The sequence below is a fragment of the Bos indicus x Bos taurus genome, chromosome 2 (genome assembly GCF_003369695.1).
Source record: "Bos indicus x Bos taurus breed Angus x Brahman F1 hybrid chromosome 2, Bos_hybrid_MaternalHap_v2.0, whole genome shotgun sequence".
NCBI lineage: Eukaryota > Metazoa > Chordata > Mammalia > Artiodactyla > Bovidae > Bos > Bos indicus x Bos taurus.
Window position 1 is genome coordinate 84,462,935 of NC_040077.1, and position 26,184 is coordinate 84,489,118.

Consider the following 26,184-nt stretch of genomic DNA (forward strand, 5'->3'; position numbering starts at 1 on the left):
CTAATGAACAAAAGAGCCAGATTTGAACCTAGACAGTTGTTATCACTATGCTATGAGATAACACAGCCATAAAGAAGAATGATTGGTTAAAGGCAACAAAACTTAGATATGGGATGGCTTTATGTGTAGATTAATACATTACTCATCATTTATAAGTGGCGATCTGTAATTTTAGACTATAAACACCAAGAAATGTATATAGGAGTTCAAAAAGTCAGCAGGCATTTTAAAATGTCTTTTAAAAATGCCTTTCCTTTCCATGTTCATCAATAAATCTGTCTTTCACACAAGGAAATGAATGCCTTTGCTTCCTTCTGGTGCTCTTCTCTCTCTCTCTATCTAATCCATGCTAATGCAGAAAATTTCTTACTAGCTAATGAGCTCATGCATAATTCTTAAAAATAGAATCTAGACGTGCCAATTTCAAAGAAGTTCAAAAATTACTCTTGATGAACACATTGGAGCAAGCTGGGCAGGAGGCAGAGCAATCAGAGACTGAGCCAACAACAAATGCTGGGCAAGCTCAGGTTTAGGATAATGTACCCATAACCAGAGGCTGATATCTCCAAGCATATAGCTTTCCCTTGCCATGTAAATTCACAATAAAGATGGCAGTCTGATTTGGATTTACTCTTTTTTAAGGTAAAATATAAACTGCTTAATACAGATTACAAAAACTGAAAAAAATTGACAGGATAAGGGTCATCTACACCAAACTAATTAGTCTGGAAAAATACATAATATCTTCAATTTATTGTTTATATGTTCTATAAACTATGTTCATAGGCACAAGATTATTTTTGAGCATCAAATATATGAGATCAGACTGTGGGCAATAAAAAAGAATATATCTGGACACTGTCTACTACCTTTGCCCTAAATATAGATGATAGCAAAAGTATAGACTCTTCTAAAAGAAATAAAGGTTAATATCCCTTTCAATGTACTATTTAAAATATTAAGTATACAGTGCAGACTCAATTTTCAAAAAGAACTGTATATTATATATGAGTGATAATTTTGATAACATACTACAAACACTGTCATAAAAATATCACGTTACCTCATTTGCTTTTCATAAGGCTTAATGAAGGGAGATCCTCGCATAGTTTGTGTCTTAATAATGTGGTCATCCAACAACATCTGAATTTCATCAACTGATGACAAAATAGATGTCCCACTTTCTCTATAAGGAAGAATGACAAATTCCATTGCATCCCATTCATTAATCATCTTCTCCATGGCCTTTTCGAGAGAATATTCTTTGCTAGCTGCTTCACTAATACCCTCAAACCTATCTAAATATGGCTCCAGATTCATATCTAAGAAAGAGAAGACAGTGGAATCATCTGCTGGCTGCAGCGGATAACCAACGATGCTGGACATGGCCTCCCAGTGCCTGGGGCGCAAACCAGGATTACAAATCACTTGAATGAGAGGAATGTGCTGCTTGAAATCTTCCACCTTTGCTCTTACTTTTTTGGTCATTGCCAACGCATTGGGAGAATCGTGAAAGGTTTTCTCCAGCTTATAGAGTCCTCTCCAGTAATTTCCAACGTCTGTTTCTACTTGGTCTGGATTCACCTTGTTATATGGTCCTTCTGTCCATGCTCTATATTTGGTGCTAAATTCTACAGCAGTTTCATAGAGACGGAGATAAGGGTTCAAACCATCTTGGATTTTTTTACGCTGAGGATATATTGAAGGTAGCCAACCAAATGCCTCCTCTTCAGCATTAAACTGCTCAATCTGGAAGGACAAGTATTAAACACACTACTCTGAAAGGGAATGATATTCAACATTAGGTTTTAAAAATATATCCAATGTGACCCCCCAAAATCTCTCATCAAATGCTGAAGGTAAACTAAAATTAGGCCATGCCTGGAAAATAATAATCTCTTTTTCCTAGGTATTTTGTTTGTTCATTTTTTCTGTTCCTATTTTTTATTACAGTTTTCAGAGAACAGTGACTTCTTAAGTTAGTTAAAATAGTAAATTTATACATATAAAGAAGTCTCTGCCCATCCAGATATACTGAGGAATAGCTTCTTTTATTAATTAATAAGAATTTAAATACTTTTAAACACACAGCATTGTGTTAGGTACTATGGAAAATAGAAAAAAAGTATATTGCAAAGTGCCAATTTCAAGGAGTTAGTAATCCAGTTGAGTTAAATACCAGTTACTTATTAAATAAGCAACAGAAGAAATGCCTTAGAACAGTAGCCATTTAATATAAACTGAATAGTATATTTTTTTTAAATGCTATCACTCAAAGACAAGAGAGCCTTCTGAAATAGCACAATCATAGATGCTCCTGTAGAGAAGTTACAACTGAAGCTGGGTCTTAAAGGTAAGTAGGATAAGAGATGCAAAGAAAGCATTAATTTCCTCTTAGTAAAGTAGTGAAGTTGTAAGGATGTAGGGGGTATACAGGAGTAATCTACTGATTTGAAAAGAGTGAGCTAGATATGCAAATTATGCATGTTACTTAAAATTTCAGTGGCATCAATTTTAAAAAAACTACAATGTTTCTTTTCTCAACATATATTTACACATCTGAGACTACTATAAACGCTTTAATTACCTGAACTAAAATATCAAAATCTTGCAATATATTAGAAATGTTAGAGAATCGTAATATGGTCTGTTTTCATATTTTGTTGTTCAGTTGCTAAGTTGTGTCTGACTCTTTTGCAACCCCATGGGCTGTAGCCCACCAGGCCTCTCTGCCCATGGGATTTCCCAGGAAAGAATACTGGAGTGGCTTGCCATTTCCTGCCCCAGGGGATCTTCCCAAGCCAGGGATTGAACCCGCATCTCCTGCATTGGCAGACAGGTTCTTTACCACTGAACCACCACAGAAGCCCGTTTTTCTGTTTACCCTTTTTATAAAAAAATATAATTAAAAATTTCAAACATCTTACATGGCAAAGAGTATGGCTTTTCCCACCCAGCTTCTAATTGAGAAAACTGGTTTCCGAGATAGTGGTATTGGAAACAAAGTGGCTTGATGGGAGAAAACAATGGACCATTGAAACACAGCCATGAACTCTAAGCTGGCTTCCATGAAGGTGGGAAATCTAAACAGTAACCAGGCGCTATCACATAATGTAAATGATCAAGTGACACAAAATACAACTTCAAAAGCAGATGCACATACAACTCTATCTGTAAAATAAAAGAGGAAGGCCCCTAAAATGTTATCACTATCAATAGAAAACAGCAATGTTGCTTCTCTCTGAAGCACGGCTATAAAATCTATTTGTGCCATATATGTTAATCTCTAATTAAATGTCATTAAATTCTTTGAATCCATTTCTTAAAGGTGAATGCCCAATACAAAGTCAAATGCTCTTTCTGTTGAACTAATTCAGCCTAGAAGAATTTTTAAATTATACCTTGTCTGCTGCTAAATCCAACTTTCCATTCAGTGTCTGAGCCTTTTTCAGGTACCGTTGTACATCCTGAAGATCTCCAAAGGAGTAAAATTCTTCTGACTGTTTAGCGTAACTTTCCAATTCCTCCACAAACCGTTCACACCGTAACTAATAAAAAACAATTTTTTGTTACTATTTTTAAGAGTAAAAACCCGTAAGCATCAAGAGAAAGTTTTGGAATTTATAAGGGTTATCAGAATTATTACACTTCATCACTGGCAAAATATAAAGAAAGGGACGATCTTGAAGATGACTGGGATCCAAAACATGTAGAATTTTTAAGAGTCTGGATTTAAAACTAATGGGTTAAAATTCCTATAATTCATAAATCAGAGAAAGTTTACCCCTCTTATCATCAATGTAAGAAATTCTAACTAATAAAATGTATAAGAACAAACAATGGTATTCTTTAGTATGCTAATATATATTCACTTGAAAAAAAATCTCATGATAATCAAGTATGGGACTAAGAGAACTCCAATTTTTTAAAGACTTATAAAGGCAACTGCAGCATTTTTTACTAACTGGAAAAAACTGAATTTCTTTATTTGCATTCTAATATTTAGATATCTCTTCAATTAGTAATGCTAAAACAAGGCATTCTGAATTTATTTTTCTTGTCCCCATGAGTTCACTTCACAGGAAATAAAGAAAAGAAAAATATATACAGATTTAAAAGCCTAAAAACTAAACCCCTCCAGTGTAAAACAAACGTGTGTGTTTTTTTAATGAGAGGTTTCTTACAAAATTGTCATTGGAAAGACATTCCAAATTAAATGGTTCTTAAGAGCTCTTAATAAAACACTCAAAACTCAAATCTAGGTTATTAAAAATAATTTTATATTTTATAGATTATCTAGGTTGATTTCTGTCCTCTTTAGTTTCCTGGGCAATTTATTGCTCTGGCCCAGTGAGAGAAGGAAAATGAGAAGAAAAATTCATTAATGTGAAGTATAGTTTGTAGAATGGTATACATTACCACAAAGTATAGATAATTCTGGGTCACCCAGTGATTTCCTAAGAATCTATTATATTGTAGCATAAGCATCTAATATTCATAATGTTTTCTACAGGTTTTAAAAAATTTTGAAGTGGCCTAAATGTAAAACAGAAATAAATACTTAAATATACCCTAACAGTTTAAAATGAAGGATTAAGAAATTTTTAAGTCTATATTTTATGCTCCAAACATATTCTGCCAATAAATTGTATTTGCTATAGTGTGGCAGACAGAGGCTAGGCTTGCTATCAAAGAACAGCTCTACTGGCTGACTTGAAACAAGTCTGTTCACCTTCACCTGGGAACCTTAAGTCTCTTCATCTGCAAAATGAGACTGAAAATACGGTGTCACTTATTCAGATCATAGCTGTGAAGCACTGATGGCATTTCTGTGTGTCAGGCACTGTGCTAGCCAGGAGGGTTAAAAAATAGAGAAAAAGTAAAAACAAAAGTCCTTCTATCAAAGAGGTGACCAACTGGTGGGAGAAAAAACTGAAAATAATAATATAATTAGCCCAATGGAGATGTGTTACAACTACCATGGGAGGAGAGGAGAAGCAGCACTGAGGTCTGACTGAAAGGGCTTCTCTGGAAGTCAAGGACTTTGCAGGATAGACAGGCGTGTGTGAGGGACAGTGGGGCACTCCAGATGAAATGGGGGGTGTGGGGCTTCCCCGGTGACTCGGTGGATAAGTATCTGCCTGCCAGTGCAGGAAACACGGGTTCGATCCCTGACTGGGAAGCTCCCACGTGCTAAGAGCAACTCAGCCCATGTGCCACAACTACTGAGCCTGTGCTCCAGAGCCCGTGTGCACAACTGCCAAAGCCAGTGCATCGTGCAGTCTGTGCGCTGCAACAAGAGGCCACCACAGTGAGAAGCTTGTGCACTGCAACTGGAGAAAAGCCTGTGCAGCAATGAGGACCCAGCGCAAGCAAGTGAATAACAAACATTAAAAAGAAGAAGAAGAAATGGAGAGTGTGGGCAAGAGATGGGAGGTGTAGGAGAGTGGGTACCAGAAGTTGCTCAGGGCTACTGAAGAGACAAGAGCAAGGAGTGGGAAGAGGTAGGAGATGAGGCTGGACAGACAGGGCGAACCACAAAGCATCTTGTTTGTAGGACACACACAAAACGTTCAAATTACTGAACATTAGAGTTGGTGGAGTACTTAGGCAAGTTGGCGATTACACAGTGTGAAGGCATACCTCACCAAGGGAGCTTTGGCCTTAACAAAAGTAAACTCAAGAGAATACTATAAACTGTGTAAGATAATATTTTTATTAATGGTCATTTGTGGGCAGTATATTAAAAAGTTTTCTCCCTTGAAAAATCAAGAAATGATGCCACATTCATCCAATATGCATACTATCTTCTACTAAGATTAATGGGAAGAGAGAGCTAAGACATGTGAACTGTGAAATAGAGGCGCTGACAGTGCTATGTAGGAAGCTAAATATTTCCAGAAAATGAAAATAATTTAAAATATCCACGATGCCTACCTTAAGACCTTCTTGATATTGTTCTGTTTTCTCCTTAATGATTTTCCTATGTTCATCAAAAATTTCTTCCATTCTTCCATACCACTGGAAGACATTATTATTTAGCCTAATGTCAGCTGGGGAAAAGTTGGTACACTCAATGAGGAAGGTGAGGCAGTTTTTAGAATCCACCAATCTTTGTCCCAGTTCAACCATATCAACTGTCTCTACTTTCTGAATATAAGCCTGAGGGGAAAAAAATTACAGATGGCATTTTAAGGAATAGCTCATGTCAAAAAATAGCCTGCAGAAATACATTGCATAAATATGTACAGACTTGTTAGGACAGACTTTTGGTTTAAATAGGAGACTACAGCACAGTCTGCTTCTCATCCCTCCTGAAAACCTTTACTGACAGAGCAGGGGTTGGGGGGGGAGACAGAAATACTAAACAACAGCCAAAAACCACTGGAAAACCAAGGAATGCTGTAGTTCTCTGGAACATAAGAAGCAGACGCTGAGTGATACCATTAATTCTTTCAGAATAGCATTTTGTGGCACCTACTGTATGTCTGATACTGTGCCAAGTGCTGGCAATTCAGTGTGACAAAAACAGACCTGGGCTTTGCCCTCAGAGAGCTTAAAGTTTAGTGGAGGAGACAGTCACATAACCATTGTTAACAAATGTAAAATTGCAAATCTGCATTGGACAAAAGTGCAGCAAGACTTTAGTTATAAAAACTAAAATATGGACTTTCCTGGTGACTCAGACAGTAAAGAATCTGCCTGCAATGCAGGAGACCAGGGTTCGATCCCTGGGTTGGGAAGATCCTGTGGAGGAGGACTTGGCAACCCACTCCAGTATTCTTGCCTGGAGAATCCCATGAACAGGGGAGCCTGGTGGGCTATAGTCCACGGGGTCACAAAGAGTCAGACACAGCTGAGCAAAAAACTAAAATATAACTATAGACAAATTTAACAAGGAATGTGCTAAACCTATTAGGAAGACTACAGTACTTCATTGAGGGACATTTTTAAAGCACCAAATATTGAAATACATATTAAGACATAACATTATAAAGATGTAAATGGTGGCTACAGTAAAGAATCTGCCTGCAATGCAGGAGACCTAGGTTCGATCCCTAGAGAAAGTGAAAGTTACTCGGTTGTGTCCAACTCTTTGTGACCCCATAGTTACAGTCCATGGAATTCTGCAGGCCAGAATACTGGAGTGGGTAGCCTTTCCCTTCTCCAGGGGATCTTCCCAACCCAGAGACTGAACCCAGGGTTTCTGCACTGCAGGCCGATTTCCTTAGTCCCCAGTGGACTTCCCTTGTGGATCAGCTGGTAAAGAATCTGCCCATGGGGTCGCAAAGAGTCAGACACAACTGAGTGACTTTCACTTTCACAGTCCCCAGTATCACATCTGTAAGAATCTTCATCTCTAGAACACAAAAATATCTCAAGAAAGCATGTTACAAGATAGTATATATAAGCAACAGTTTGGCAGAATTCTAGTTTATACCCCCCAAAAACAGAACAGATTTTAAATTTCAAAAACAATTAGTTTTATTTAACATGTTACTTTACTATTTAAAATTCTTTACCAGTTGAGCCACAAGGGAAGCCCAAGAATACTGGAGTGGGTAGCCCATCCCTTCTCCAGGGGATATTCCCAACCTAGGAATTGAACTGGGGTCTTCTGCATTGCAGGTGGATTCTTTACCAACTGAGCTATGAAGGAAGCCATTCCTCAGGAGAAGGAAATAGCAACCCACTCCAGTATTCTTGTCTGGTGAATTCCACAGAAATACAGAGGAGCCTGGTGAGCTACAGTCCATGGGGTCGCAGAGAGTCAGACACGACTGAGTGACTAACAGTTTCTCCTCCAGTCTAGAAAGTCAATGCAATTTCGATCAAAATTGCAAGGGTATTAAAAGAAACTAAATTTGATATGATTCTAAGTCTCTGAAAGTACTCAAGAGTAAATATTTGAGAAAGAAAGAAGTGAAGTCGCTCAGTCATGTCCAACTCTTTGCAACCACATAGACTGTGGCCTACCAGACTCCTCTGTCCATGGGATTCTCCAGGCAAGAATACTGGAGTGGTTGCCATTTCCTTCTCCAGAGGATCTTCCTGACCCAGGGATCGAACCTGGGTCTCCCACATTGCAGGCAAACACTTTACCCTCTGAGCCATCAAGGAAACCCAAATACTTGGGAAGGCAAAGATAATCATGAAAAAGGGAAATGATAGAGACTAGCTCTGCTAAACAGCAAAATGCACTGTAGATGCAGTAATTTAAAACAGTTCCTGTTTGGCTTCAAGAGTAGAGAATGGACAAGAATAGAGCTCAGAAATAGATTTAAGTATGTATGGAGATGTACTGTTGAAAAAGAGGCATTTCAAATCAGGAGTGAAATGACAAATCATTTAATATATTGTACTGAAGTAATTGGCTATTGATTTTGGAAGAAACTAAGAGGCCTATTTACTTAGTAGAAGTACAGAGAAGGTACACTATTAAGTGAATAAAATAATTTGTAGGAGTAATGATTGTATTTTTGCAAAAGCAGATCTCTTTTTGTGTGAGTGGGTGAATATATAGGTGTGTGTGTGTGTGTGTGTGTGTGTGTGTACACATGTGCATGCACATGGAAGTGCCCATGTGTATGTACATATATACATGTGGTTCTCTCAAAGTTCTTTTGAACCATTAACTTATGCGTATATCTTAAAAATATAAATGGTGAAGGAAACCTACTACCCTACAGAAAAATGAGAAAACTGGCAATTACTTATACCAACCTATGTTATACCCCATATCTCCCTGTCCAGGAAGTAAGTACCTTTTTTTAATGCTTTTAAAGTTCTTTTAAATTTCTTATAACCAGCTCTCTCCTGCTCTTCCTTTTTGTCACTCTGCTATCTACCTATCTACATACACACACACACAATTGGAGAGAACCATTACCCTCAAAGAAAGAAATTATGGAATAGAGGAACTTTTATTTCATACAATTCCATATTATTTTTCACTTTTATAAATAAAGAGAAAAAGAGAGTAATATGGAAACATACATTACCATATGTAAAATAGATAGCCAATGGTAATTTGCTGTATGACTCAGGGAACTCAAACTGAGGTTCGGTAACAACCTAGAGGGGTGGGATAGGGAGGGAGGTGGGAGGGGACATGGGTAAATCTATGGCTGATTCATGTTGATATTTGGTAGAAATCAGCACAATACTGTAAAGCAATTATCTTTCAGTTAAAAAAAAAGACATTGTCTTGAAATCTTTCCATATGTCATTCTAATTAGGCTGTTTTTTTGTTGCAAATCCAAATAAAGGTCTAATTGAAAATACATTGTTGCAATTTGGTTAATCAGCTTTCTAAGCAGTCAAACAACTGGATTTTTATTTCCTCTCACTGATAAAAAATGACTGACTTCTGTATTGAGTAAAATGAGATGTTTATGACCTTACAGAAATAAACTTTTTCAAGATACAGAAATATAACATCAGTAGTGAGCCCTATTTGCTAATTCTGTTAAATGTTGCTATAAACAGAAATTCACACCAAATAGCTCCAAGTTCCTACATAATTCCAGTGATGGCTAAGGGCGTAAATAAGTAACACTCTTCATACTCAATATTCATTATTTTTCAAAGGAATTTCCAGCTATGGATCTCTCTAGCTACCTTGAAAATCATTCATATTAAAATATCACTTTTACAAGAACTAACATAAAATATAAAAGATTCTAAAAAAAATACAATAGGTATGTTTGTATTTGATACACACACATACATTCAGGTGCCAAGAGCCCCAATCCAAGTATAAATACTTGAAAAGGAAATAGAGGAATTATATACAGAGGCTGATATATAAAAGATGGTTCTAATGATTTTAATAAAATTTTATTTAAGTGATTAATTTAATGTACATAATCATATGAACTCCTTTTGTAATTTCTTACCTATACAAACTTTTGAATGATTTTACGTGTTTTGCTGGGTTTGCTTAAATATTTTAAAATCTAGAAACACAAGGTCTATTTTGGATCTTGCGACTGCTAGAAAAGGAAAAAAAACTCCTATAAAAGCTTAACGTTACACAAATGGAAAAGATGATTAGCCAGGTGTCTTATATTATTTTATTCACCATCAGGCAGACCTCAAGCATAGGAGACTTATCTAATATTTTCAGTACCATAAGTCCTATGCTCAAAATATTTTTCAGCAAACTACCACAGAAATGTTTAATATATGATAGAATAAAAGATAATCTATAGAAAACAGAGCAAAACATTATTTAAGGATTAAACATTCATTGGTTTAAGAAATGAAGGATGACCACATATTTCAGGTTTCCCAAGACAGCCCTGGTTTATGCCTGTTAGCGTAGTAATGATTATTAATAGTGCTCTCAAAAAGATCCTTGTAGACAGACGACTGCACTAATAACTCCAATATTTCACCTCTTCCACTATCTAGTCTTAGAGTGTCCTCTCACAGACTCTGTGGCCATGTGACTTGCTTTGGTCAATAGGTTAGTTGCTATTCTGACACAAGTAGAAACTTAAAAACCATATGTACAATTGGGCTTGCTTTTCTGTCTCTATCACTCCATGAAAACACACGCAGGTGAGACTGCTGAAGTTTGAGAGGAAAGTGGAGCAGAAGAAAGTTACTGAAGATAATGATAATGGTCAATCCATCTGAGAACTAGTTGATCTAAGTCAGAACCATCTAGGAGTATCCAGCGTGCATCACCAAGCTTCAGAGAGAGACAGACAGACAGAGAGAAACAGAGAGAGAGTGTATGTGTGTAACTTACAATTTTAAGCCTCTGTTTTAACTTTTGGAGTGATTTGTTACTATATATCATGTCAGTAATTATAAAAAACTGGGAAAAATAAGAAAAACAATTTACTCACACATATGACTATACAGAGATTATAAACAATACCTTCATTTCCATTAGTTCTGCTGTATTTGGAGGTGTGCTAAGAGCTTTTTCAGATATCTTTTCAAATTCCTCACATAATCTGAAAAACCAGACAAAAGCCATTTATATAATTAAATTTTATTCCTAAATATATTCATGTATACTATTTTAATATTCCATTACATGAAAAATAGATTATCTTATGTATATGACATCTAATTAATTAAAAGCAAATTTGTGCTCACTTAGTTATTCATTCAATACACATTTAATCATTCATCATGTTCCTAACTACTGTATTAAGTGACAGAGATACAGAAACGTGGAAGATGTAGTAATGGTTCTCAGACAGTCCACATTCCAGTATGAAAGACAAGACTATGAACAATCAATTCCAACCTAGAGTTTCAAGGACACTACCAGAGATTTAGTTGAGAGGGCACAAAAAGGTGGTCTACTTGGAAGGCACAGTTAAAATGGGCTGGTGTGCTCATAAACTTCTGCTGGTATGTAAATATTTCCTACTGACTTGAGTTGTGGGCAATACAAATAATGAACTTACCATGAAATTAAAAAAAAAAAAAGAGTTGTGAGAGGTTAAGAAAGTTGAGATAATGTGTAGAAATTTATTCAAGAAGAATGGCTGTGAGGTGAAAGAGAGGGAATGAATGGTGATGATGTTGAGTTGAAGTGGAGGATGGAGAATGGAAGAGGGTTTTGAACATGTTTGCAAATTTCAGAGGCAGAATCACCAGTGAAGGAGAGACTTAAGATGAGACACAGAGGGGACAACTCAAAAACACAGGTCCAGAGAGATGGGAGGCAATGAGGCTGGGCTTATGGGTGGAGACAAGAACACTGAATGGTTGCCAGACTCTTGCCCTGTGAGAATGTGGGGAGTCAGACAGGAAGGGGTCTGTGCAGAGGTGAGTTGAGACACATGAGAGCAAGGAGTTGAGGGTATTTGTACCTAACAGCTCCTGTAATAGTCCTGGTATGTCCTCTGTACATACTCTGAGTCTGGTGAGAGGCATACTTAGGAGAAAAAGGGAAAAAGTAGAACCAGCATGAGCTCTAGGGGCAGCTAAGAGGCAGGGAAATCGCTATGAAATAAAATATTTCACTCAGCATGAAATATTATAAGTAAAAGACATTCACTATTCTACACTTGCAGAGGAAAGGGTACTTTAAGATGAATGTATGATTCTGGGTCTTAGATAAGCCACCCAAGTCCTGGCCCTTTTGCATGTGGTGCCACCCTCTTCAGCCTCCCCTCGACCCCCCCTCTCATCCCTCACAGTATCTGTGAAAGCAACATAACCCACTCCTTGTTCCTGGAGCACATCATGCCATTTCATACCTCACTTGCTTCTATATACTATATCCTCTAACTGGAATTCTTTCACCCACACTGTTCACCTGGTGGACTCAACCTTCAAAAGGAATTCATGTATCACTGCCACTTTTCAGCCTTCCCTGATTTTCCCCTCTCCTCCAACCTTCACTGTGAAGGAAATTGATCATTTCCTTCACTACTGTTCTTTTTCTGTGTGGTTCAATACATCCTGTTGTAATTCACTGGATTGGGTGTCCACTTCTGCAACGTAACTTCAGCAGCTTTGTTCATAGTCTATGTCCCTAATGCTGTGCCTGACCTTCTTCCAGGCTTCTACAAAGGCTAAAATAAATATTCTTTTTAATAATATTTTCTCTAACACTATAACTATCAAAATTCTGATTTTGGGGGGGTTTATTCCGTGTAACTGATATCATGAAAGAGGCTCATGGAGCCACATTATCACCAGTGTTAGAAAACTACACTAATTACACTTCTAGTCTTAAATAGGTATTCTGCTTTACAATCAGAATTTTTGAGTTTACTTAACAAGCGTTAGTTTTCCTTAAAATCTCCAAGTTGAACAACAAATGAGTTTGTAGTTAAGATAACATGTTCCCATGGACATGAAGGATAATTACAGTAAAATGATGTTCCAAATTTGGGATCCTTGACAACTACTCTGAATATCCACTTTGAAAACTCACTGTGTACTGATTACACAAACTTAAAAATATGAAGTTAGATAATGTCCACATGACTTGTACAAAAGAAATGCAAACGCATTTTAATATCACCTTAATTCAGACAACTGGGAAGACATATTCATGGTGAAAAAAAGATACTAAATAGATTCAAGTAGAAGTAAGTCTGGCTTTATCTTTTCTTTAAGGTCATTTATGACACTGCTTTATCCAGTACTTTAGGTGACAGTTGATTCTATTTAAACCGCCCCCACACCAAATAAAAGTATTACACACAATACCTTGTATTTACTTCCTGATGATCTCTGAACATTTTAGCAATAAGTTTTCCACAAATGACATCTGCTCGCTTCACCAAAGCTCTGATTAATTCCTCACAGCGCACTTCAAACATTCCTAAACGAACAGTCTGCAACGTTGGGTATTAAAAGTTTAATAAACATGAAATGACATAAATGATTCCCACAATTTTGCCTTTTCCACAATATTGATTTTGTGTGTATGATCTAATACAATTGAGTTTTTTTTTAATATGATGTAGGCTGGGGTTTTTAAATACGCTACCACTATCTTCTCAGTAAATCTCCTTGAATAGTATATCTTAAGCCAATTCTATTTCAGGACAATAATGGCTATAAAAACTTCGGAGAACTAAGTTATTGCTATATAGACAGTGCAAGATTTAAATGTTATATTTGCTCTGTACAAAAAGTAATGAATGTTCATGGTAGTAATTTTGGAAAATATTAAAAAAAGGACAAAAGTAGAAAATGTTTAATTACCAGTCTTCTACTAAACAGAAGTAACCACATTTTGGTATAATTACCATTATTTTCCAAAGTATTTACAAACACCAAAGCAGTTTAAAAAATTAGTTCTTGATATTTTTGAAGGGTCAAATTAAAGAAAGTACTTAAAAGTCAGGCTTGCAGGGTAGACCTTCAGCTCTCTGAGCAGAAGAATCTTGTTTTGCCTATTTCCATTTCTTTGGAAGGAATGATGCTAAAGTTGAAACTCCAGTACTTTGGCCACCTCATGCAAAGAGTTGACTCATTGGAAAAGACTCTGATGCTGGGAGGGATTGGGGGCAAGAGGAGAAGGGGACAACAGAGGATGAGATGGCTGCATGGCATCACTGACTTGATGGACGTGAGTCTGGGTGAACTCTGGGAGTTGGTGATGGACAGGGAGGCTGCGATTCATGGGGTCGCAAAGAGTCGGACACGAATGAGCAACTGATCTGATCTGATCTGATCTGATCTAGCCAGGGCTTACCATATACTTGGCAGATAGAAAAGTCCAGTACATAGTTGTCTGTTGACAATAACAGTCTGATTCTTTCACTGTACAGTGTAGAAATACATCCTAATAAACCAGGGAAAAGATCACTAGGTACAAAGACCAGCTGTACAAAATGGGAGATTTACCTTTCTAGATGTGTACTGTATATCCTCTATGAGTTTTTGGTATTTGCGAATTTCTTGTATTATTTTCTCATAATGATGATTTTCTGCAAGGAAAGCATCAGCATCTTGCTCAGCTTTTCTGGTAATTAAAAAATTATACTTGTCATAAAATCTGAGGTGCTCAATGGGTGCCACGCTCTCACGCACAACCACCTCCTTAATCTTTTCTTTATGAGCTTCAACAATTTCATTCAGAATTATTGGCTTCAAGATTGTTGGTTTAGACTTACTTTCCTAAACAAAAGGATAAAAACCATATGACTCATTTAAAATACCTTAAATTAAGGTAACCATATCATTTGTATTGTGCTGTTTAGTCACTTAAGCCATGTCCATCTCTTTTGCAAGACCATGGACTGTAGCCTGCCACAGGCTCCTCTGTCCATGGGATTTCCCAGGCAAGAATACTAGAGTGAGTAGCCATTCCCTACTCCAGGGGATCTCTCTGGCACAGAGATCAAAGACACATCTCCTGCATTGCAGGCGAATTCTTGAGGGCTGAGCCACAAAGTAAGCACACCATATCATTTAGCTATATAAAAATGCCCATCTTAGCAGATTGTCTTTTTACTCTCAAGGTACTCTGATTTTTCTAATCTATGTCTACAGAAGGAAATTCAGTCTAATCACAGCATATTTTAAATACCTAGGTTTCATATAATGTTTTGTTTTTCTTAGAGGCTATCTAGGTGTATTTTGTTTTTCTGTATGGGTCAAAGAGCAGTCACTTGAGAACATGCACAGATTAAGATTTAGAATATCAAAACAGCAAAATTCACATTTTATTTGTGCAACTGTATATGCTAGCTTAAAAGGTAGTGTTTGCATTGTACATTATTTTTTTCTTTAAATAAGTCAGTTCAATGTCATTTGATTATAGTCTTTGGTCACAATAGTTAGTCACCTTGAGGAGTAATCTATCTGGAACAAAGAAAGACTGTTTACTCATTGATTCGACCCTGAGTTTTGATTCTGTGAACAGCAACTAGAACAGACTAAAATCCCTAGTTGCAAAATTTGCATTCTGCTACAACCATTAGAATAACATGGACAAACTATCAGACAACAATTTTAAATAAGCAAACAAATCTCTACAGACAAGTAAATGTGCAAATATGGTTTATTATCTTGAACCAAGATATACTTTAAATACACACACTGTCTCTCTCTCTCTCTCTCTTTGCCTGTTTTCCAGAGAAGGGATGTTTAACTATCACAAACAAAAATCATTGCCAGTAGTGAATATCCTACAGCTTTTAAACTGATAATATCAAAGGATTCCTCAGCGAACTGGGTAATTTGGTCAGGTATCCAGGGTGCGTTTGCCCACTATGTCCCCTAGTGGGCATTTCAAGAAATCACACTTTTTAAGAACTAGATGCTTCATGAGAATATTAGTGAATCCCACCACCTTCACCATCATCTCAACCCTACTCTTGGGGCACAATAGATGTTTGGTGTCATCCTTTCTGAAAAAGAACTTTAGGATAAATAAATACATATTGTAAAATTTATGCAATGTGTGATATGCATATGCAAAATTTATGTGAAATTGTTGGGTCTAATGTGAAGCTTGTCCATTTTAGTTTACTGATTCCATTATATTTACTACCATGGACAAGAGTCTTTTAGAAGAAATGGAGGAGCCCTCATACTCAAAAAAATAATCCAAAATGCAGTACTCTGGTGCAATCTCAAAAACTACAGAATAATCTTGATTGGTTTCCAAGGCAAACCATTCAAAATCATAAAAATCCAAATCTATGCCCCAACCACTAATGCTGAAGAAGCTGAACTTAAATGGATCTATGAAGACCTACAAGTCATTCGAGAACTAACACCAAAATGGATATCGTTTTCATCATAGGGAATTGAATGCAAAAGGAGAAAATCAAGAGATTCCTGGAGTAACAGGCAAGTTTGGCCATGGAGTACAAAATGAAGCAGGGCAAAGGCTAAGGGAGCTTTGTCAAGAGAACACACTGTCATATCAAACACCCTTTTCCAACAACACAAAAGACTACTCTGCACATGGACATCATCAGATGATCAACAATGAAATCGACTGCAAAGAATACAATCAATCTGAAGATGGAGAAGCTGTATACAGTCAACAACAACAAAAAGACCAGGAGCTTACTGTGGCTCAGATCATGAGCTCCTTATTACAAAATTCAGGATTAAATTGAAGAAAGTAGGGAAACCATTGGGCCATTCAGGTATGATCTAAATCAAATCCCTTATGATTATACAGTGGAGATGATGAATAGATTCAAGGGATTAGATCTGGTAGACAGAGTGCCTGAAGAACTGTGGGTGGAGGTTCGTAACACTGTACAGGAGGTTGTGACCAAAACTAGTCTGAAGAAAAAGAAATGCAAGAAGGCAAAGTGGTAGTCTGAGGAGACCTTACATATAGCTGAGGAAAGAAGAGATACAAGAGGTAAAAGAAAAAGGGAAAGATACACTCAACTGAATGCAGAATTCCTGAGAATAGCAAGAAGAGATAAAACATTCTAAGTGAAAAATGCAAAAAAATAGAGGCGAACAATAGAATGGAAAAGACTTGGAGATCTCTCCAAGAAAATTGGAGATACCAAGAGAACATTTCATGCAAAGATGGGCACAGTAAAGGACAGAAATGACAAGGAACTAACAGAAGCAGAAGAGATTAAGAAGAGGTGGTAAGAATACACAGAAGAAATATACAAAAAGGTCTTAACAACCCGGATAACCACAATGGTGTGGTTACTCACCTACAGCCAAACATCCTAGAATGTGAAGTCAAGTGGGCCTTAGGAAGCATTACTATAAACAAAGCTAGTGGAGGAGATGGAATTCCAGCTGAGCTATTTCAAATCCTAAAAGATGATACTGTTAAAATGCTACACTCAATATGCCAGCAAATTTGGAAAATGCAGCAGTGGCCACAGGACTGGAAAAGGTCAGTTTTCATTCCAATTCCAAAAAAAGGCAATGCCAAAGAATGTTCAAACTACCGTACAATTGCACTCATTTCACAGGCTAGCAAGGTAATGCTCAAAATCCTTCAAGCTATGCTTCCATAGTGCATGATCCAAGAACTTCCAGATAAACAAGCTGGATTTAGAAAAGGCAGAGGAACCAGAGCTTAAGTAGCCAACATCCATTGGATCACAGAGAAACCAAGGGAATTCCAGAAAAACATCTAATTCTGCTTCATTGACTACATGAAAGCCATTGGCTATGTGGATCACAACAAACTGTGGAAAATTCTTAAAGAGATGGGAATACCAGACCACCTTACCTGTCTCCTGAGAAACTTATATGTCAAGAAGCAACAGTTAGAACCAGACATGGAACAATGAATGGACTGGTTCAAAATTGGGAAAGGAGTACAACAAGGCTGTACATTGTCCCCTTGCTTATTTAACTTATATGCATAGTATATCATTCGACGGAGAAGGCAATGGCACCCCACTCCAGTACTCTTGCTTGGAAAATCCCATGGACGGAGGAGCCGCAATCCATGGGGTCGCTAAGAGTCAGACACGACTGAGCGACTTCACTTTCACGCACTGGAGAAGGAAATGGCAACCCACTCCAGTGTTCTTGCCTGGAGAATCCCAGGGATGGGGGAGCCTGGTGGGCTGCCATCTATGGGGTCGCACAGAGTCAGACACGACTGAAGTGACTTAGCATAGCATAGCATAGCATAGCATTCAAAATGCCAGGCTGGATGAATCACAAGCTGGAATAAAGATTGCCCAGGAGAAATATCAACAACTTTATATATGCATATGATACCACTCTAATGGCCGAAAGTGAAGTGGAACTGAAGAGTCTCTTGATGAAGGTGAAAAAGGAGAGTGAAAAAACTGGCATAAAACTCAATATTCAAAAAATGAAGATCACAGTATCTGGTACCAGGATTTCATGGCAAGTAGATGGGGAAAAAAGTGGAAACTGTGACAGATTTTATTTTCTTGGGCTCCAAAACCACTGTGGACACTGACTGTAGCCATGAAATTAAAAGATGCTTGCTCCTGAGAAGAAAAGCTATGATAAACCTAGAGAGTGTATTAAAAAGCACAGACTTTACTGACAAAGGTCCCTATAGTCAAAGCTATGGTTTTTCCAGTAGTCATGTATGGATGTGACAGTTGGACCCTAAAGAAAGCTGAATGCCAGAGAATTGATGCTTTTGAACTGTGGTGCTGAGGAAGACTCTTGAGAGCCCCTTGGATTGCAAGGAGGTCAAACCAGTCAGTCCTAAAGGAAATCAGTCCTGAATATTCACTGGAAGAACTGATGCTAAAGCTGAAGCTCCAATACTTTGGCCACTTAATGCAAAGAGCTGGTTCACTGGAAAAGACCCTGATGCTGGGAAAGATTGAGGGCAGGAGAAGGTGGCAACAGAGGATGAGATCATTGGATAGCATCACTGACTCACGATGGACATGAGTTTGAGCAATTCCAGTAGATAGTGAAGGACAGGCAAGCCTGGTGTACTCAGTCCATGGGGTCACAAAGAATTGGACATGACTCAGTGACTGAACAACAACAATGTGAATCTTAATAATATTCATCATAAAATAAGTAAGGTGGGAAGTCATAACTGGTATCCCTACAAAAAACCAGGAACATTGAGAGGTGACACAACCTCAAAATGCAGGTTCTCGGGACATAAAATTTCAGAATGCTGCAAGTTGAGGGGGCAATAAAGAGAAAATGTCTTATCTGGGCCTTGTTTTTCAGTGGAGAAGAAAAAGAGTGGTTGTCTTAAGAATTTGTAGCCACAGACCTGTTCTCATACAGATTTGGGTAAATGTTCATACTATCAGTATTGTCCACCAAATCCTCAGGCAAAAGTTTTGTTTAAAAGGGTACTGGGTTTGCAGGGGCCTCAAGAGCACGTATCAATATGTAAATTCCAGAGGAACCAATTCAAATCAAGGCCTCAAAGACGTCCTGCATAAAGTTCTCACTTGTACAAGGCCACAGTAATAAAGGAAAGGCACTTACAGAAATAAACCACCAGGAGCAGGACTCAGATCAGCAAACAGAGAAGAGTAATGAATATATAACCAAGTACAAGAGACTATCAAAAATGATCAGGCTTATTTGAAAAAAAAAAGTTAATGGGCCCTGAGAAAGCAAAAATAAAAGTTATATCTATGGAGACAATAATATTCTCAAAATGAATAATGTCACAATCACAATGTTAAGTAAAATAAAACAAGTCATGGACTATTTATAAGATGACTCCATCTATACAACAATATGGAAAAACTAGAAAGAAATGTAATATGCAGCTGTGTATTGATAGTAAGTTTATCTTTAAAAATTCAGAATAGTAACTATAAAATGAAAGATAGTGTATCCTTTGCTAGAAGGTAGAAGAACAGAACTAAGAACAGGGAAGGACAACTGAAGGGCAGAGTTTAAAGGTCACAGTCATTGTATGAGTCAGATTGAAGGCATGAAGGTGTTGACTTTATTACTACTTAAAACTTTAAACATTAGCCTTAAAACTTTAAAGAGTCCTGTACTCTTTTTATGCATGAAATACTTATAAACTATTTAAAAAATAAAAAAGGAAAAAGAAAGCTAACGGTTGGACTTAGGAAACTTGAAAAGCTTTTAAGTAAATGAATTTTCAGACATGCTCATTTCATATACTAGATTGCAATAACTACTGTTGAAATATTGTAGTTCAGCAGAATGTTGCTAAATATTTGGCCAAAGAGAGAAGGGAGGCCAGACCTGATCACAACTTTAATTCTTCCCCCTCAGAAAGTTTTCAGCTGAGTTCAATGAAAGACTGTTCTAAGAAACCGGTATTAAAGAGAAGCTAATGAGAAAATAGTATGTTTTCAAGCAAAACTGCCTTATAAGCCAATGTGATTAAGTCATTTATATTCTGTTAAGCGGAGGATACCAGTCTACACCTTCTAGAAGTTATTTGAAGGAAATACTGTCATGCAAATTCAAGCAATCAGAATATCGTTGCTACTTACCCATTTGGAATACAATTTTGTCTCAACTCTTGGCACAAAATTTACAGCCTTAATCATGACATCATAAACATTTAGAAGGATGTCTGTATAATCATTGAAATCAGGTTCAAACTTAATGGTGTCGTTATCAAGAATCAGCCTCATGACAAAACCTGGATGTTCAAAGGCCCTAACAGAATCCTGCAACAAAGAAATTGTATAAAATATATATATTATAAAGTATCCATAAATATGCATATCAATTGTGAGAGACTAAGGAGGGCACTGGTCCAGTTAGAATACACCCTTCCTCTCATGACCTAGACAGTTAACCCAAGGATGAGCTGTACCAAAAAAGATAAGAGCCATTCCCAGCTAGACTTGTTGGTATCTACTATAGGGTCAAGATGCCAGAAAAAGGAAGATGTGTACAGCAGTGGGGCTCTAGAATCATGCAAGAAGGAGCCCAAGAGGAGAATATTCAAATTCCCAGACTGTTCACCCTGTATCAGGACCTTCTTACAGTAAGAAAAGAGTTGTCTGAAGAAATCTTCCCCAGTCATCATGACCCAAATTTCCCAATGATGGGAACTTTCACTTATTCCCACTAACCTCACTAATATAATAATAATAATAATATATTCTACACATGTATGTTGACACTAAGTCTTTTTTAAAACAGGTAAGTGTAATAGGTCTAAAGATACACTTTCTGATCTCTCACTGGTAAAAGTTATAATTATCCACTCTCAAAGAACTGAAAATAAATTGGTAAGTGAATATTGGTATGACTGAATCTTACTTACTGGAGGTTGTGCAATTAAGTCTGTGTAATCTTGCATGGAAACCAAAGCGAGTTCCTGCAGCTGTAAAGTCATAAGTGTAGCAGCACAGTTGAAAAAAGATTCCATTTTGGCACTGCTGTCACCAGTTGGCAATAGTTTTTTTTTATTACCTTGGTAATAAATATTCTGCACTTCTGGAAACCACCTTCAAAGAACAAAAGACTTTTAAAAGTTAATACTTTCAGTGAATTACTCCTCTTACATTAACAGTAACTTCTGAACATCCAAAGGTCTTCATAGAGAGGTATATTGCCAAGTGACATTATCCACTTTCCGAAATGTAAGTGCTAGCATATTTCATCCTTCCTAAGAAATTTTAATCATAGACAATGGAAAATGGCTCAATGACATGATGCTGTGATAAAAACGTAACTTGAACTCCATGTATGACACTCTTTGGATATTATAAAAATTATCTTTACTGGATATTACAAGGCATGCCTCCCATGGATTTGTCAATTTAAAGCTAAAATATGAGTAACATTAAATCAAGGGAAGCCTTTTTTGGTTCAACCCACTTGATATTTTATGCTATTCTATTTCACAATGATAGTTGAAAACAAGATACAAAACAACAAAATCAAGTATGTTCTTTCTTATCCTCCTTAATGAGAAATTCTAAAAGAGTGACTGATTTAAAACAAGTTTCAAATGTATATGCATCCTTGTAATAAAAGGAAAACAATGAATTTAATATTCACAGACACGTTGTGATAAGCCAAGTTTTCAGTTTACAAAACCACTGCCCAACACTAAAATTAAGGAATATTTGTACCTCTTTTATAAGATAGAATTTTTAAGCAGTCAGTATAAGTTCAGGAGTTGCCTGAATGCTCCCAGAGAGATCAAAGTTTTAAATGTATGTATTTGTCCCTTTAACAAATACATGTTTTGTGCCTCTGTGCTAGGGACAGTGCCTCAGGAGATATGAAAAATATGACATAATCCTTTATCTTTAGAATAAGGAAGGCAACGTGTCATAGCAGAAAAGCAGATACATTTGAAATCAAAGGATAGAGTCATATTTTCTACTTAGGTAATAGAGAAGAGTTTTCTAGTGAAGAGGGCAATTTCACTAAAGAATAGATAAAAATGAAGCAAAGACTATGAGAAAAGGATCTGAAGTACAAGATATGAAAAATAGGTGGGAGAGGTAGGGCTAATATATCTAATCATTTTGCTATCCGTATCAGAGCTAACAGACAAGAAAATCGGAATAAGTAAGTGGGGCAAAGTATGCAGGACTTTGCAGAACTTCGGAGCTAAACACAAGAACTTGGGACAAGCTTATGTTCTATGAATAAACAGCATATCCTTCTGCAATGGGGCACGATTGCTAAAGCAACAGGTAAAGAGGATAGGTAGCAAATACTAAGGGGAGAGAGCAAAGCCAGATACAGCAGATACTAAGGGGACTGAGAAGTTTCCAGTAGCTCAGGCAAGAGATGAAGACAAGTGAAATGTATCTCAACAAAAAAAGAATAGTTAGAGATACACTGAATATGGCTAGAGGCAGCCTGGGGATGGTGAGGATGTAGATGATGAGTAAAAGAGATAGAAAAAGTAAAAAACTTTTCAACTTGGCCTGGGAACGGTCCAGAAGAAGAAGAATGGCAGGTCTGGAATAAAGAGTAAATACTGTTATGGAAATGTCGAGAATCAGGTGCTGACATTTCATTCAACTGGAGATATACAGTAGAAATTTTATAAGAGGGACACAGAGCTCAGAAAACATAAACTCTTAAGACAGCTAAGAGAGAAGAAATCATGAAACTGTTGAGAATATAGAGAAGAAAAATGAAAGCAAATACCTGCACAGCCTCTCCTCTTAGAGAAGATAGTAAGATTAAGTAGAGTCAGAAAAAGAGATCAAAAAAGAAATAGACACAGGGACACAGAACAGAGACTTAGAGAAGGCGGTAGTGATAAACTACAGCAACTGCTGAATAGAAGTGAAGGATGAGGACTAAGAAGACATTAGGGTTTGGCATAGATGTCACGATTAATCATTTACTAATTGTTTCTCCACTGTGGTGAGCCGATGTTCTGCCTTTCAGCCACGATAAAACACATTCTGGATCCCTATTTAAAGTATGGTCAGAGCAATCTTCCCTCAGAATCAATTAAGCAGCATCAAGAGATACAGTTAATCAATCTACATCTTTCATCAAAATAATTCAATAAAGGTTTATCCTCTCCTCTTTTCTTTGACATCCAGTCTACTAAAATTTGCAGTGGAAATGTATTCCTGGGGTAGAACCTTAAAGTTATAGAATAAGTTATATTTATTTTTATTCTGTGCTTATGAAGTCAAATTCTTCTCTGCAATTAATTATGAAGTTTCATTCCACACTTCTCCTCTATTTTTTATAAGAAATAAATACTAATATAAAAGTCTAAAGTTCTTTCAAGTAATATCAAACAAAGAATTTGCTTCTAATGTATTAGTGAAGAAAAAACAGAAAGGAAAGATTTAGCCATAAGCTGTTAAAAGATACCTTTCTAAGTACCTTTCAGAAATCATAAAACCAAGCTGGAGTTTCATGTCCTCTGTTATCTTAAATGTGATCCAATTTCAATGTTCTATTTGTAATAACTTAATGACCTCTAACAGAGACAATTTTCCTGTATTGTTTCAGAACATATTATCTGGGACCAGTATCAATAATTATCATATGTGGCTATTGCATTTTGAAGGGCCGAATCAAAATGATGTTTAATTCTCATTTGATAGGTCTAACCTCCCAATACAACTGTAAACTCCTTTAAAGAATATTTTCCCCTATAATCATCTTTAAACTCTTCTGTATCCTCCATCCAAAATCAAGATGTAATAGGCATATTACTTTGCATGTATTCCTGGCAGACTCAAAGAAGTATCTGGAGAACGATTAGTTGATGATCATTACCCTCCCGCCCCTGTGTTATCCAACCCTACACTCAGAGGAGAGGGTAGAAACAAGACATTGAAAAAAAACATCAATTATAACCATCTTAGTTTCTATACTATCTATGCTGCATAGAACATCTGGATAGACATCACAGAGCAAGACAGTTAAAGACATCATATTTAACTCTCAATCAGAAATGATTACAAACTTGTTAAAATGAGATTTTCTGAAAGCAGTTAAACTATAGTAGCTCAATCATCACATTTTAAAATGTATGTTTTTTGTACATGAAATTTCAAAACTTTACATTTTCAGTAGCGTCTCTTTGGCAGATTCCATGTGTTTCATGACAATTGTCTGAAAAGTTGACAGCTCCAATGCATCCTGACGATTGTGAAATTCTTCTATATCAACTAACCGTAACTTTCTGCAAGAGATGTCAATGAACAGTGATATATGTATGAGTGGCCTTGTTTGGTATTTGATATTTTGCTAGTTGGCTGTTCCCTTCTCAAAAACAATATTCCTAGGTTTTATCACTAAAATTTGTGTTTCCTAAAAATATTCTAGAACATAAATTATTTTAATTTTAAAATAATATAATTAAATTCAACAGGAACACAGTTTGATATAATGAAAGCATGCCATACAATAGAAGGATATAATAACTGAAATTTTATGCCTAGTTAGACTGACTTTTTCTTCAAACTAGAATAGTTATAACAGGAAAAGAGGTAGGGCTCAAAGCTTACAAGGTCCACTCCTCCTAAAACAAAAACTGTACCCATTCTGAAAAGAGAACAATCCTGATATTAGAAATCCATGAGGTGAGGGAGTTCTCACACCTAATTATGACCCAGTGTATAAAAAAATATTTTGAACTTGTGTGATTTTTATTTTTATTTTTTTTTTCAGAAAACTGTGTTTACTTCAGCCAATAGTTTTCAGTTCTGACTACAACACTATGATCCTTGTTACAAACATGCTTCACTCAAGAATTTTCTCTAGCACATTAAAGAGCAATAGTATCTATTAGTATCATTGTTATTCACCTCAATTTAACTACAGATTACTTTCCTAAAGAAATTTCTTTTCAATTTCTACATGATCAAATGTTTTCTATGTTATCTGAAAGGTAGTAAACACTACTAAAACATTACATTTAATTTTTGCTTAAAGACCAATATAAAATGTTGGTTAGTAAATAAAACACGTTTCACATCTATTTATATTCCTTTCACAAGTGGAAGTCCATCTCCTAGATTATAATGAGTTCAGTACATGACATCAGTGATATATTATGCTCAAAGTCGGTAGAGCCATTGCTGAAGAATCATTGGTAATGTGTTATTCTGGACAACTAAGCAGAGCAAAGCAAAGTTTTACATAAAATATTTCTAAAATGTAGCATGACGGCACATACTAAACATAATCTGCTCTCTTTAGGCTTCTAGCTCAACATGTTCAACATGACTTTCTGCTTTAAAGCGGTAGTTATAAATCAGGGTGCAGGGGCATGCCATGTGAAGCAGCCCTGAATAAGGGCAGTTGCTAGGGCAGGAGCCCTGGAATCCACTGTGCCATTGAGCAACCAGACCAATTTTCCCTGCATTTCCTTGGTGTTTGATTTAGAGACAAGAGACAATTCTAAGCACAGGGCACCCATCTTTCCTGTTTTGAGACTGACAGGCTTTTACAAAAGTTTTATAGAACTTTTCCCATGAAATCCCTGATAACGCCCCCTATTTGGTCAAAATGCTGAATTGTTAAGAAGATGGGAAAAATACTACCGGACATTAGTCCTACTTTCTCAGGACAATTCCTACAACAATCTAGGAGTAGAACAATAGTTTTAATCACTGGTTTAAAACTACAAAAGAGTCAGGAAAAAAAGATACTCAACAAATAACAGTCCCAAATCATCCAGACTGAATGTTGGGTTCTTCTCTGAACTCTTCCTATCCTTTACCTGCTGCAAGCAAGCAGATGTCAATTTCTGGAGACTCAGCAGTCAGTCATGGATCCCTCCCATCCTCACACCCGCCACTTGATGCTCATCACAGTCTGTAACCTACCCTGATTCTTGGATCCATC

At 36.7% G+C, this 26,184-nt stretch overlaps 1 protein-coding gene across 1 annotated transcript in view; it reads right to left on the reverse strand.

Moving 5' to 3' along the window:
- Positions 1–26,184, reverse strand: part of DNAH7 (dynein axonemal heavy chain 7) — a 273,330-nt gene that overhangs the window by 196,287 nt on the left and 50,859 nt on the right. Inside the window, exons 10-18 of the mRNA XM_027563310.1 lie at positions 24,398–24,517; positions 21,161–21,344; positions 20,376–20,555; positions 14,338–14,610; positions 13,192–13,319; positions 10,892–10,970; positions 5,938–6,162; positions 3,402–3,548; positions 1,064–1,749 (exon numbers count right to left, since the gene is read on the reverse strand). Coding sequence (XP_027419111.1) covers positions 1,064–1,749; positions 3,402–3,548; positions 5,938–6,162; positions 10,892–10,970; positions 13,192–13,319; positions 14,338–14,610; positions 20,376–20,555; positions 21,161–21,344; positions 24,398–24,517 — 2,022 coding nt within the window. The remainder of the gene's footprint in view (positions 1–1,063; positions 1,750–3,401; positions 3,549–5,937; positions 6,163–10,891; positions 10,971–13,191; positions 13,320–14,337; positions 14,611–20,375; positions 20,556–21,160; positions 21,345–24,397; positions 24,518–26,184) is intronic.